Source organism: Actinia tenebrosa, unplaced genomic scaffold (genome assembly GCF_029948245.1).
Source record: "Actinia tenebrosa isolate PJP-AT-01 unplaced genomic scaffold, QUT_ActTen_1.0 PGA_scaffold3__52_contigs__length_22856419, whole genome shotgun sequence".
NCBI classification, from domain to species: domain Eukaryota; kingdom Metazoa; phylum Cnidaria; class Anthozoa; order Actiniaria; family Actiniidae; genus Actinia; species Actinia tenebrosa.
Window position 1 is genome coordinate 4,900,780 of NW_028292580.1, and position 14,117 is coordinate 4,914,896.

The following is a 14,117-nucleotide window of genomic DNA, read 5'->3' on the forward strand; positions in this document are numbered from 1 at the left end:
GAACGTAGGGAAAGAGAATATTTTGATCAGCACGAAAACTAACATTTTCGCTAATACCTCGAAGTAGAATTGCTCGAGGTTAGCAGAAAAGTTTAAAGCACAAGAGACACGAATGAAACACTAAACATTTTTTAGCATGAATGAGAGAGAAAGAAAAAATTGCGAAAGTAGCAGCCTTGTCATTTTTCTGCTCTGTCTGAGAAATAACGAGTGAATAAAAATCGTACAAGTACTTTTCATGGTGTTTTCTGTTTAGTATACTCATTCTGATACTCATCGTTGTGGCATAAATTCCAGTGAACTTCTCATTTTTCTTTTTTAGCCGTCAGATACTTCTTTTGTAATTTTACGTCTCTTTTGTTTTCTTCTTACCTATTTTTTTCCTGTAGGCTCTCTATTCAATCATATATTTTTCTAGACTGTGGATTAACTTCTGCAGCACTATTTACAGAACAACATCGATCTTATTCAGTGACTGAAGCGAGACTGAAAAACCAGTTCACTATCGTGAAAAACCATCGTGTGAAAAGCGTCGTTCACGATCTCTGATTGGATAGGACTCATTTCCGTACGGAAAATTTACGGTATGGCTTTCCGCTTAATTTTTGGTTAATTTTCACGAGTATTTTCAAAACTTTGAAATCACAAGTGAAATTAATCCTTAAATATACAACAAAAAATCCATTGATCCTGAACTATCAAATCAAATGTAGTTATGGTTCAAACGAATTTTATTCAGAATTCAAACATAAAAGATCGAGTCAAACACTATAAAACATGCATAAAACTAGATTCCTACTAACAAAGTTCTTAATTTAAATCAGAATCTAAAGGAAGAAGCCGATTAAAAAGGCGTTTTGGCTGATTAAGTCCAGACCAAGTTGAATGTGCCGAATTATTTAATCCCAGCGTTGCCGTTCAAAATCACAGTGAATTTGTACACATTTCGGATTACTTGAGTGGTCTTTCCGAGATCCATTTACGGAAAACATTAATCCAGACACTTGCACATATTTTAGTGTTCTCATTTTTGCTTGAACTTTCTTTCGCCTGCCAAATTATGCAAAGCATGGAGCCATTTTGGCTTGCAAAATAAAGAGTTTAAGGTTTGCAAATGGTTTGAACCCTGGTGTTTGAGTTTGTTGTGAAATGTTATCGTCCGGGTGAGTATAGTCTTGAGAAAGACTGTTGTTGGTGGTGACTGACAGCAGGTATATTATGAATTCAATTAAGAAACCTTTCAATTTGTGACAGTTTTTTGATTGGTTACCCCCCCCCCCCCCCAAAGACGCAAGGCATTATAGGGATGTGAAAGTAGAGAATGGCATTATCCCTCGTCTCTGTCTTCAAGTAACTTCCTTTTACACTTCCCTGTTAAATTTTACGCACGGTTCGCTTATTAAGTTTACCTCTTCGTCCATCGCTTTAGCTAATTAATACTATACAAACATCAATGAAGCTCAATTTGAATTACAAATTCAGAAATAATTGAATAGAAGCCAATGCATGTTTACAGAGCCGACAAAAAAAACAGCTACAGTTTGACAGTAGATTCGCCCATAAATTACCTCTAAATCCCCTCATAACCGTTGAGTTGAATTCTACGTTAGCGGAGCACTAAAAAACTGCTTATCTGTTCACCAAGAAGCTTACAATTTGAAGGTAAAAAGTATTTCAAACTTTTCATAAAAACTCTATAGTTAGTTAAAGATTATAACCCCAACAGTATTAACTTGAGATTACAGAAAGCAGATGGTATTGGTTGTCGAGACAAGCTGTTTTTCTCTTTTTTCTTCTAATATCTACGCGCAAAACTTTTACCCGAACTCAGATCCTGATAAATACATATTTTGTCTTGTTACTTCCATCGCGATTATGTTTTAACAGCTACAATCGTCACCGATTCATATAACTATTCAATTTACATTTATGGGGTATACTGAATGTTTGTTTTCTTTGTACTGTCCTTGGCAACAGTAACAGTAGTTGCGGTTACACTTAGACCTTGGAATTGGATTACCATGGTAAATTTGCCTAGGTCGAATTACCTTGGGATTTAACTTATCTCGTTGACAGTGGTTACATCAGACCAATTCCCCACGGTGAAACATTGACCGGTTGACCTTAACATTTGGCGCGCAAAACAAATGCTTTGCCGCGAATACAGTCATGGATCTCTCTCGAGATTCAGCAGGCAAGATTTCTTTTCTGTTGCTACTCTTTTCTCGCCGACCGTCCGCTTCATACCTACCTATTCAGTATTACTTAATAAGGAGGTCATTGCGTAGACGTCAAATGTATAATTTTCTTTGTATGTTGGAAGTCCAGCTAATAATTCATCAACAAAATCGACAACTTACAAGAGCCCCAAGAAGTGTTTGGGTACTTCCCCGGCCGCAGAATTGGTTCCAAGAACTCCTAAATAACGGTGCCCTCGATTACTGGTGGAAAGAAAACTTCCGTGTATCAAGAGAGACTTTTGAATATATCTGCCAGCTAGTCGGACCAGCAATTCACCGACAAAATACGAGGCTACGAAACCCGATCGTAGTAGAGAAGAGGGTGGCAGTAAGTTTATGGAGACTAGCTACAGGAGAGTGCTATCGTTCTTGCGGTTTGATGATGGGGCTTTCAAAGGCCTCAGCAGTATATTGCACACATGAATTTGTACAAGAACTATGTCGCCTGAAGAACGAGTTTATAAAATTTCCAACTTCCAGAGCTGAGGTTCAAAAAAAACATTGAAGGCTTTTCACACAAGAGTGAAGTCCCCAATGTCATGGCAGCTGTTGATGGTAGTCATATCCCAATCAAAGCTCCAAAGACAAATCACGAGGACTATTTTAACCGCAAGCATTTTTATAGTTATGTTGTCCAAGGAGTTGTAGATTCCTCCCAACTCTACTTGTCTGTTTCTACGGGATACCCTGGGAGCATGCATGATGCTAGAGTTTTGAGATTAACAGAGCTGTTTGACGCAGCAGAGAACGAGGATATCCTCATGGAGCCAACACTAGATGTAAATGGTACCGTCATTCGTCCACTTATCGTTGGCGACTCTGCGTATCCATTAAAAACTTGGTTACTTAGGCCCTTTAAAGACAATGGTACACTCGATCAACACCAAAGATATTTCAACAAAGAGCTTTCTAAAGCTAGAGTAGTGTCTGAACATGCCTTTGGTTCTACGAAAAATCAATGGCGAGTCCTACAGAAAAGGCTAGATGAGCAGTCAGACCGAGTTCCTGATACGATATTTGCATGCTGTGTGCTACACAACATTTGTATTTTGAGAGGAAACCAGTACAAAGATGGTAGTGATGATGAAGATGATGATAGTGATGATGATGCCGATGATAGACCCCCCTCTCGTGCTGCTAATAATATTGTACAAGCTGTAGTGGATTACTTAGCAAACCAGTAAATTGAGGCTAGTAATTATTATTGAGAATTGAATTTATTTCGTATCTAGAAAATATCAATGCATTTTTGTGCAAACAATTTTGTTCGTTTTATCTAATGTTCGTTCATTACTAGAGGTCGTACTTATCTTTATGTTCAGTTCAATTATATCAAATACAAAAGCTTTATGATTGACAATTAAGCATCCACTACTCGTGAAATACGAGCATGTAAATGAAACAGTAACAATAAATTCCTCTACTCAAAACATAACAGTTCAAACCTATTTTTTTGAGAAGATATCTCCTAACTTCCCTAGTACGGATACCATAAACTCTTGGTGCCTCCTTTCAGCATCATTTTGGAACTGAAGCAGTGATTCTAGCGCTTTCCTATCATTTTCTTCTGACTTTTGAAGGGCTTCTTTCTGCGTTTGCAACAATTCCATCAGTTTTTCACTTTCTTCCTTTCCCTTCTCCTCCTTTGTCTTCTTCCTTTTTTTTGGGCGCTCAATACTGTCATCCGATTTCTTGGTTTCTTTCTTCTCTTGCTTGCCATCTGTTTCATCTGCTACTTCAGAACTAGTGTCCCCCGGACTGTCCTCCTCGTTTGTATCATCCTGATCATTAATAATTGCAGTTTCTTTCACGAACTTCGGATTTACCTTGTCCGACGGCCCCATAAATTCATCTATGGCTTCAAAGTATTCGAAATCCATTCTTCCACGTCCCGTCCTTTGGTTGTTGTCACAGACGGCCTTGTACTTATCAAAGAGCGCCCTCCATTTTTCTTTGGCCTGGACTAAGGTCTTAGTGGTTTTGATTTTGGCATCATTGCAAAGCTGAATGTAATCGTCATAAATAATTTCCCCAAGCACTTTTCTTCCCGCGACTACTCTTTGCGCTTTTTAGGCGATCATGATTCTCCTTGTAAGCTTCTATTAGGAGCTTCACCTCTAAATCTTCCCAACGCTTTCCTGCTGTTTTGGATGCAGATTCACCTTTTGATGTGGCGTCTGATGTACTCGGTTGGTCTTCAGTCAAGGGCATGCCCGGTGGTGGAGATCCAGAGGGCACAAAAACAAATTGTCCTGTAGAAGCTGGCGGGTAATATGGTTCTTGACCTGCAAAATGCACTGTATTAGACTGGCTGGGAAATGTGCCGTACGTACCATGTTGAGCCACGCGGTTCATTCTCTGGCGTTGAAATAAATAACCATTGTGAAGACCATCTCCAGAACTCCTAAAAAAAATTTCATCAGTTGATTCCGCATAAACTACCCTTATTTAAATACTGAAAATGAATTTTAAATGATCATTAAAATACTCACTGCGAGTCATAAAATCCTGCCATGATGCTCGAAGTTACACGCGTACGAGTTTCTCGTTTTACACGATGTGTTTTAACTCAACTCAGTACTCACAGCATGCAGTTTCCGGGATTAACCTCACAAAGCAATCTGACTGGTCGCTTTATCTTGGGACGGAGAAAGACCCAGCTCTTTAGTTAGGTAAATGTCACGGTCGGTTCTTCTGTTCTTTTTGATGTATCTATGGTGATTCACCGCGGTATATTTACCACGGGAAATGTCGGTTACACTACAAAAATCGGTTTACCGAGGGATTTAAGCCTTTTACCACGGGAAAAGGTCTAAGTGTAACCACAACTAGTATTTGAACTCATTTTGAACTAAATAGTTCTCTAAATGGGGTTTTTAAGTGACGCGAAAATTAAGTGGAATAAGGTATAGCAGATAGTATATTGTAAAAATTGTATAAATATACTGGGCTACTTTTACCATCATATTCTCAAATGACTTTATTAGCGCTTTTTCGCTCCTTCTAACTACAGTAATTTTCTTCATTTCATTATCGTTCGTTCGCATTGTTAGTTGATAAAACTTAGGGTTAATAATTTAAAATAGTTTTTTTTTTTTTTGAGAGAGAAATAAATGCCAAAAACAACTTCGCAGCTTTCGTCTTCATCATTTTGCTTACGAAAAAATATATTTGAATTATTTTCATTTATGAGGTTAACATGTTATTGTACGTAGTTATATCTCGGGTTTACATATCTTCGGTATACACAGGACTGAAACTGGAAAATATGTATGTATGAGACAAATATTGTACAAGAAAACAAAATGGCTGCTTGAAAACTTCGCATAAAAACAGTTTAGTACAAACATTGAAAACGTTGTGCATACGACAAGAATAACCCTTAGGAATAGCGCAGCGCAACCGTGACGTCATAAAAACAAAGACAAAGTGTAAACTTCGGACAAACAAACCTACAAGTTTACTTTCAGCAGATAATTTTCACAGCCGATCGCAGTTAATCTTAGTTTACATGGGTTATTATTGTCAGTAACTTTAAGTAAAAATAATAAAATCGGTTCGTATAATCCTCGTAGCGGTTAAACAGAATGCAATGTTTGTCCGAATCTTTAAGCTATTTTTTGAATCAGTGCGCTGCGCTATTGGTTACAGTACGAAGACACTGGAACCGATATTTTTATTGCATTATTATATGCATTATTCTAAATTATCCGTTGAGCCAATCGATTGGAAATAAGATTGATTTTCATCAGTCGGTTTATTCGAACTCAATGCTTCATTCTAAAGGGTTTCAAACAGTATAGATCAGGAAATGACGTGGAAAAAACTGGGCTGGTTCATGGTTTTCTTAAAGGGGCACTTGGATGAAAATGGATAAAAATTGGAAACGACTTAAAACTTAATAGACCTTATTCGTGGTGTGACAATGTTTTCCCAATTCAGCGTGACAAACCTCCAGAGGATTCATTTTCTTTTGTTTTTATTCTTCAAAAAATTCATGAGTATCCCAAAGGATACGAAAGGAATAACGATGATATCCCGACGAGTCGCAAAACAATAGCTCTTCCTTCCTCTAGAGGTTTGTCACGTTGAAATGGGAAAACATTGTCACACCACGAATAAGGTCTATTAAACTTATCTATATGGCCCCAATCGTAGCCAAACAACATATTTTCTTTACAGTAAGATGTCTCAGATAAAAATTATCAATTTTATTTTGCATCTAAATTTTGAGTAAATGACGTCATTTTTTCAACCACATTGTTCTTTTCTCTTTTAACCCAAAATATTTCAACTGCAATTGGCTCCCAAGCGAAAATTTTCACTAATCTGGTTTACATAATCATACTTGAGTCAAATTGTCCTCAAATCATTCAATTATTCGGACTTTGAAAAATAGGGGAGTTTTCATCCAAGTGCCCCTTTAACTTTCAAGAAATGAGCTTAACGTTTTTAATTTTTGTAACTGATTTTGAGGCTATTTTACTAAACCATAAGAGTATGTTTTTATAGGAAGCAGGTAGCCTGCGTTGCCGGCGGTCTGGTCGTCTTGGGGGGAAGGGGGAGGGGGGAAAGGAGGAAACACCGTCTGCCCGAAAACCTTAGCATTTTGAGTATCCGCCTACTGACCTGCTTATCGTATCAGAACGCCGACCACCGGCAACGTAGGCTAGGAATAAAGTAAATTAAGCCACAGTTATAATTCTCACTTTGGTTAATCTATTCTCTACTTTCACATCCCCATAATGCCTTGCGTCTTTGGGGGGTAACCAATCAAAAAACTGCCCCAAATTGAAAGGTTTCTTAATTGAATTTATACTATACCTGCTTTTATCTGTACAATACTGATTATCAGTTTATTCCAAGTTATTTTTGCGTGTACAGATCATCAAGAGTTTTGGTCTTACAGAAAATGCATTGACTTACGAAAAAATGTTTAAAATTTACCTTAAACGTCTTCAACCTTCTATCTTTTTCTGTTTTTTTTCTTCTTCATTATATTTTTGGATACCAAACAAGGTATTGTCAACATTGTCTGATCAGCCTTCAGCAAAATGAGTGGGTTTTTACCCTCTGGTTACCCCCCAAAGATGCAAAGTGTTATGGGGATGTGAAAGTAAAGAATAGGGGAATCAGTGAATTACACTGTTTTCATGGTACAAGTATTGATTTCAAATACTCTAAAATCATAAAAAATGAAATTTCACCTTCACAAACCCTAATGGAGTCACGATGTGGCCAACGCATGCGCCAAGACAATTCAATAGGTCCCACAAGTATTTCGCGATTATTGTGCAATATCTACAGATGAATTGTAAAATTGTTACTGAGTCAATGCGTTACACTTGTGCTACCTATGACTGTTAAATAAGGGACCATGATTCATGACTATTGATGAAGAAATATTAGGGTTGAATATTCCCTCATTATGGATTTATTAGGGACTATTAGGACTGATACTTCCTCATAATCATTAACGATAATTTTTAATCGTACCTCGTTATTTTTCATTAAGAGTTATTTAGCGGTATCAGGGCGGTTTCAAATTTGAAATTCCACGAGGATTTTGAAACCCCGATAGAATAAAGTGACGAGTATTTGACACGACATCTTATACTCTTTTTGCTATGTTTGTTTTTATATCAAAGTCCGAGTAGTAGGACTTTGAAATATTTCAAAGTACTAGAACTTTGAAATGAGTGCGGTCGTATTTGATGGGGGTTTCAAACTACTGCACGTGGTACAAATAAGAAACCCTGGTTTGTCGATGAGCTAATGAATACTTAATGAGTATAAGATATATTTTAATTATAACAGAATAAGGATGCCCCACCCATTGATTCGTCAACACGTCGAACAAATCCTGGACCGAATCCAAGTACAGAAAGGAGTACTAGGGCTGATCATCGTGAATCAAGATGGCATGCCTATCAGGTCAACACTTGATAACTCTAGCACGTTACAATATGTCAATATGTGTAAATCACTGTGTGGGATAGCCAAAGGTGTGGTAAGAGATACAGATCCAACTAATGATCTCGTCATTCTAAGGGTGCGTACGAAGAAGCATGAGGTGATCATGGCACCGGATAATGGACAGTATTTGATTGTGATACAGTCTGACAACCAACAGCAAGGACCAATCCCTAATATACTGGACTAGAATGAATGACAAAAAAATAAAGGCAAAAAAACGACAAACCCGCTACTTTCACGATTTTTTTTATCTAAATGAGTTAAATACTCCAAATTTTTAAGCGTTTCATTCGTGTCACTGCTTATCTACAAAATATGTTTGTTTTCTGCGACCCAGTATATCGTACATGTCCAATACACACGAAATGAGACGGATCGTCATGAAAAATTGACGATCCGTCTAACCGGATGTCATTTCGTGAAAGATCACAGGAAGCCCATTTCAGCGATTCACAACTAGAGTTGTTCTAGCATTTGGTTGCCTGTGGTATCGACAACACGTCTTACCGGAAGTCATTTCGTTAATATGCAAATCAACAGGGATTCAACTTAACGTTTACATTGGGTTCCCTGTGGTCACTGAAGCTGTTTCTACCGAAACCGCGCACAAATTATTTGAAACGTAGTTTCAGTTTAATACGATGGAGCAGCTTTATGGAACAGCCTTCCGTCTGATGTAAGAATGCTGATTCCTTTCCTTTGTTAAGGCGTAAACTTAATTAATGAATATGTCTAATTATGCAGGCTCACACGGCAATCATGGAAAACAGTTTTCTATTCATTGTAATGTATATTTGTATTGATGATTTTACCGTGTTAAAATAAACTTTGTATGTATGTATATGTATGCTACTCGAAACTTGTGAATTAGAGTAAATCTACTTATTAGTATTCCGTCAAATGTCAGTTCTTCTGCCGATCAAAATATCACCTCTCCCAAAGTACACAGCTTTATATCTCAAGTACGCATTCAATAAATTTTGGTCGCATTTGATATTTTGCTATTTGGCTCCAAAAGAACGTGTTTACAAAATATTGAGCTTAAATGAGTAATGTTGTCCTTATGGCGAAAAGCCAAAAACCGTTTCACTGTCCTGTCAGAATGAATAGTTTAATATACAGTCAATTCAAAAAACGTTGTCGTCGACCGGCTCAAGCCTACGCGACTGGATCGAAAGGAATATGGGTAAAAATCACTGAAGCGGTTAAATATTCGTTCTGAATTAATTGTTCCCGCTAGTAATAAGATTATGATGGCGAGAAACAATCCATCAAATGCAAGTCTTCGGGTTTAGTGAAAGAAAAACAAAGTAGTTATGAGTCAGTTTACAATTTCGAAAATATGAAGGCATTAAAAATACGTCTCCTTCAACACTTCCCGCTCGCCTACGAAGGTTCGTGCTGTAAACCAGGCATAACTAGTCAGATAAAATTATGGAGTCAACTCGGCTTCAAAGATTACTACCCAGAGTTCCTTTCGGTCCAATCGCGTATCTTGAGTTGGTCGACGACAACATTTTTTGAATTGACTGTACTGTAGACATCAAAGACTTACCCCTTTGCATCTGCCACTGTCGTTGTCTTTCTCTTTCGATCTACTTTTTCCCTTTCTTCATCTCCTCATTCAGAATACATCAGACTCACTCACGAATAGCTAGAACCAATACCATTTTACAAGTTATTTGAATATTATAAACTTGTAGAATATCTTATTAATGACTAAGCTCTTCTTTATATGCAGATCAACTCATAATTTCTCCTAAGCCTGCGCCAACGCAGTAAACGAGCAGTCAGTAAAATGAAAACGCTTTTTACGTTAAGGCCCCGTCCACACGTGTCCGGAAATTTTTGTGTCCGTATCTGCAAATTTTACGAAAACGGATACGTGTGGACGGTGAAAACGATTCGAATACGCTGCGTGTGGACGCAAACGTTTTCGTATCCGCAAAAAATAATTTGCGGATACAAAAATTTCCGGATACGTGTGGACAGGGCCTTAGTTGTACAGCGCAAAGGGAAGCATCGTAATTTGGGCTTTCTTAACTTGTTCATAGTAGTCAGCTAATCAGTTTAATAAATAGACACCACAACTTTGACAATGTGATGACGCAATTTATCAATAAAAGGACAGACACATAAAAACTGATGTCTATTTGTTTTTTAAAATCACAAAAACAAGATGTTCTCATTTTTAGCGATCAAAACTTAATAGAGGGGAATGGTTAGGAAACCCCTTTGTTATAAGTCTTTGTTCACTTTTTCCAAGCGTGACCGTGCACAATCCTTGTTTTACCATTGTTTTACGAATGTTGGCAATGGCTGAGCTAGTGAACAGACCAAAATCTTTCTTTTGGCTGCTAGTTCAAAACCCTTAAATAAGAGATATTTGAATACTCCTTACAACAATCCCATATAGAAAGTTTATCTTTACTTATTTTGCAATTTTGGATGAGCATAAATCAAACACACTGTCAAGACCGGTTCAACATCAAAAGCCAACGAAGACCTATAACAATAGGTTTTCTAACCATTCCCCTCTATTGACTATGGCTTAACATGTTTGTAGTCTATCTTATACTGAAGGTTTATGGCCACAATGCACCATATTCTCTAACTCAGAAAAGGTCGATGTGAAACCATCTTCTCACGATCATCTGCTCTCTCAAATTGAATACAGCTATTTCAAAAAATATTCCCCTCTATTAACTATGAAACAACCAACGAAAAGAGGGCGCTCGTTGACGTCAGCTTTATCTGTCTGTCCTCTTATTGATGATAAAAAATGACCAATCAGCGCGCGAGATTTGTAAGTTATCGTAAAATATAAGCTGACTACAGTATTCCTTATTAAACTTACACCCTTTATTAAGCGGAAACTAGTTCTGGTCCCTAAATTTGTTCCTCCCATATTTACTGTCAAATGGGACTCTATTCAGCGGACACTTCTATTAAGCGGACGCGGACACTCAAATATGACGAGCCCATTTGGCTTTTTCTATTTTCAAGAATTTTTTTTAGGCGAAATAACGAACACCAGATACCGTGTTTGGGTTCGACACAAATCTGTACGCGAAAAAAGAGGGAGTCTCCCACTTTAAATTCCCTTCCAAATAGAACCCTTGCACATGAAAAAAAAATTCCAATCTCCTGAAAATTGAAACCTATTACTACGGATCTCACCGAACTGTGGCGACACGTCAAAAATTTGTCTCGCTACCACACCCTAATTCGTCTCCTGACACGCCTACTTTTGTTACAGCAGTGCGTTCGAGCGTAAAATTGTAGAAACATGGAGATGAATAAATTTGGCGGAAAAGTGCTTTCAGATGAGTTTCGCTCGCTAATAATCGATGAAATCGTCGAAAACGGTGGAGATATTACCACTGGTTTCTTTCCAGGAAAATATTAACACATCTGTATTGTACTTTGATTTTAAATTCAAATTTCTCCATCATTCATACATTACAGTGAATACCTTACTGGCAATGTGCTAGATCCGAGACAGTAACAAAAGTAGGCGTGTCAGTAGACGAATTAGGGTGTGGATCCGTAGTATTTTGTCCCCCAGATTGAGCTGCATTCTGAAGCGCTGCAAGGGGTCTATTTGCCAATTTTTGGAAGGTTCCCAGGGAGTTCGCTACATAACGTACTACTGTGTGAGTGTGTGTACAAGATGTAAATTGAATTAAACTTTAACTTTAACCTTATTTTAGCTTTATTTTCATATGTATTGAATTCACAATAACGAGTGTGAAGATTCTTCTGTTGGGACACAACTAATAGTAGAAAGTGTTCTCAAGACTCACTTGCAAATTATAAACTGAAGTAGAAAGAGCTTCCGCTCTTCATCTGAAGCGCTGGATCAATTACCCTATTTCACTATGACGTCACATCCAAATAATCTATCGTTTAAACGCAAAGGATCATGTCGTCCGGAGGGGATCAAATCAACGCAAATTCACCGAAAATTAGCCTAAAACCCATATCAATCCATGAAGAGAAGTAGAATAGCCAGCAAACGCTCAGAATAGTTTTTAGTACATATTAACACATATTATATCTGAAAACCAGTCCATTTTAGATTAAACTGTTTCGCTAGGAGCAAATTTTGTTGAATTTTCTATTGGATCTGGCAATTCTATCACCCACATAAACAAGCAGTGACATGATAGTGAAAAGGGGAAATTGACAAATGTCACAACCTGTTAAGCTAGCTGTAACTTCATTCTGACTAATTTCATTGCGGCATATAATACATCATCTAAACCCACGTGTAATCGATGCGAAAGGGGCATGTCCAATGATACATTGCGGGATATACACTTATTTTAAAAAACGTCAGTTAGATATCTGAAATCAGAAATCTTAGACTGATAGACCAAATTCAAAACTCGCACCGATGTGAGGCTTAAGTTGTGAACAAAGAGATCTGGCGTGACTCAAAGTAATCTGGCGTGATTCAAAAGTCACGAATCACGTCAGATTCCTTTGTTCACAACGTAAGCCTCACATCGGTGCTAGTTTTGAATTTGGTCTATTGGAATTGTGGGGGACTGAGTGATTTCTCGTTCAAAATTCAATATACACTTACCGAGATAGTTTGCCAGTGCATGTCATCGCTCAAAGTTAGTATATCAAGATATTAACTTTTTGCGAACTACTAATTAAAACCACAAACAATTTACAGCTTACAACCCACAATTCCTTTCGGTCTCAGATTTCGGATCTACGACTGACAACGTCTTTTGAAATAGGTGTATGTTATGACAACATTCAAAATTTTCTGGTGAGTAAAAGAATATAATTATAGAAAAGAGTACAACTACTTACTAAGAACACTTACTAGAAACAATCTGGACAAAAAAAAAAAAAAAAAAAAAAAAAAAAAAGGATGGCAGAAATAAAAAAACAGAATGAGATGAAGATTATCAAGTTGTATTTTGTCTCATGAATTGCTTTCATAGCTCAATTTAATGATATGATATGACATGACATGACATGACATGACATGATATGATATGATATATGATATATGATATATGATATATGATATATGATATATGATATATGATATATGATATGATATGATATATGATATGATATGATATGATATGATATGATATGATATGATATGATATGATATGATATGATATATGATGTGATGTGATGTGATGTAATGTGATGTGATGTGATGTGATGTGATGTGATGTGATGTGATGTGATGTGATGTGATGTGATGTGATGTGATGTGATGTGATGTGATGTGATGTGATGTGATGTGATATGGCATGGTATGATGTTGATATATGTTGTTATCTTGTATTGATTTTATTCACGATTTTCCATACTGCAAACGACTCTTAGTTTTTCTAACTCGCCCCTATGAAAACGGATATTATTCTAAATGTTCCGGTAATTCGTTCTAATATTTGGTAAAGAATATTCCTTCCTTCCCCCTTACTATGAGCGAGTCTAGTGCTATATTATTGCTATACTCTTTTTGCACTAGTATAAAATTATTATAAGTCAAACTCGTTTATGTTAATTATGAAATTTAATTTATTTAGGTGTAAGTCCAGTTAAGACGTCGAACTTTTTGCTGCGTCGAATACACCTAATTCAAATAACGTTGTCATAGCAAAAGGCGATAGGCGATAGGTCATTCCGAACCAGGGGGGGGGGGGGGTACTCCCCTATATTTGCTATACGGGTATGTGCCGCCCTATAGGGTATGGTTTTTCGGCTTTTGGGTCTGGGGTAGGGTATCATTTTTTTGACATTTGGTCCGGGATAGGGTGTCATTTTAGTCTGGGATAGGGTTAACGATTTGGTTATTTTGAAGATTCTTAACAATACAATAAACTTTATTAAGTTACCAAAATGGGATCTTCATCCCTAATT

The 14,117-nt window shown here is 37.1% G+C and overlaps 1 protein-coding gene and 1 pseudogene across 2 annotated transcripts; both read left to right on the plus strand.

Annotated features, from left to right (window-relative positions):
- The first annotated feature begins 1,327 nt into the window (after window positions 1-1,327).
- Window positions 1,328-8,473, plus strand: LOC148908131 (dynein light chain roadblock-type 2 pseudogene; annotated as a pseudogene). The gene is made up of 2 exons (XR_016120674.1): window positions 1,328-1,662; window positions 8,058-8,473. The product of XR_016120674.1 is annotated as a dynein light chain roadblock-type 2 pseudogene (transcript).
- On the plus strand, window positions 2,314-3,424 carry LOC116301355 (uncharacterized). The gene is made up of 2 exons (XM_089035783.1): window positions 2,314-2,614; window positions 2,721-3,424. The coding sequence occupies exons 1-2, from the start codon at window positions 2,314-2,316 to the stop codon at window positions 3,422-3,424; spliced, it is 1,005 nt and encodes a 334-aa protein (XP_088891909.1).
- Window positions 8,474-14,117: the final 5,644 nt, after the last annotated feature.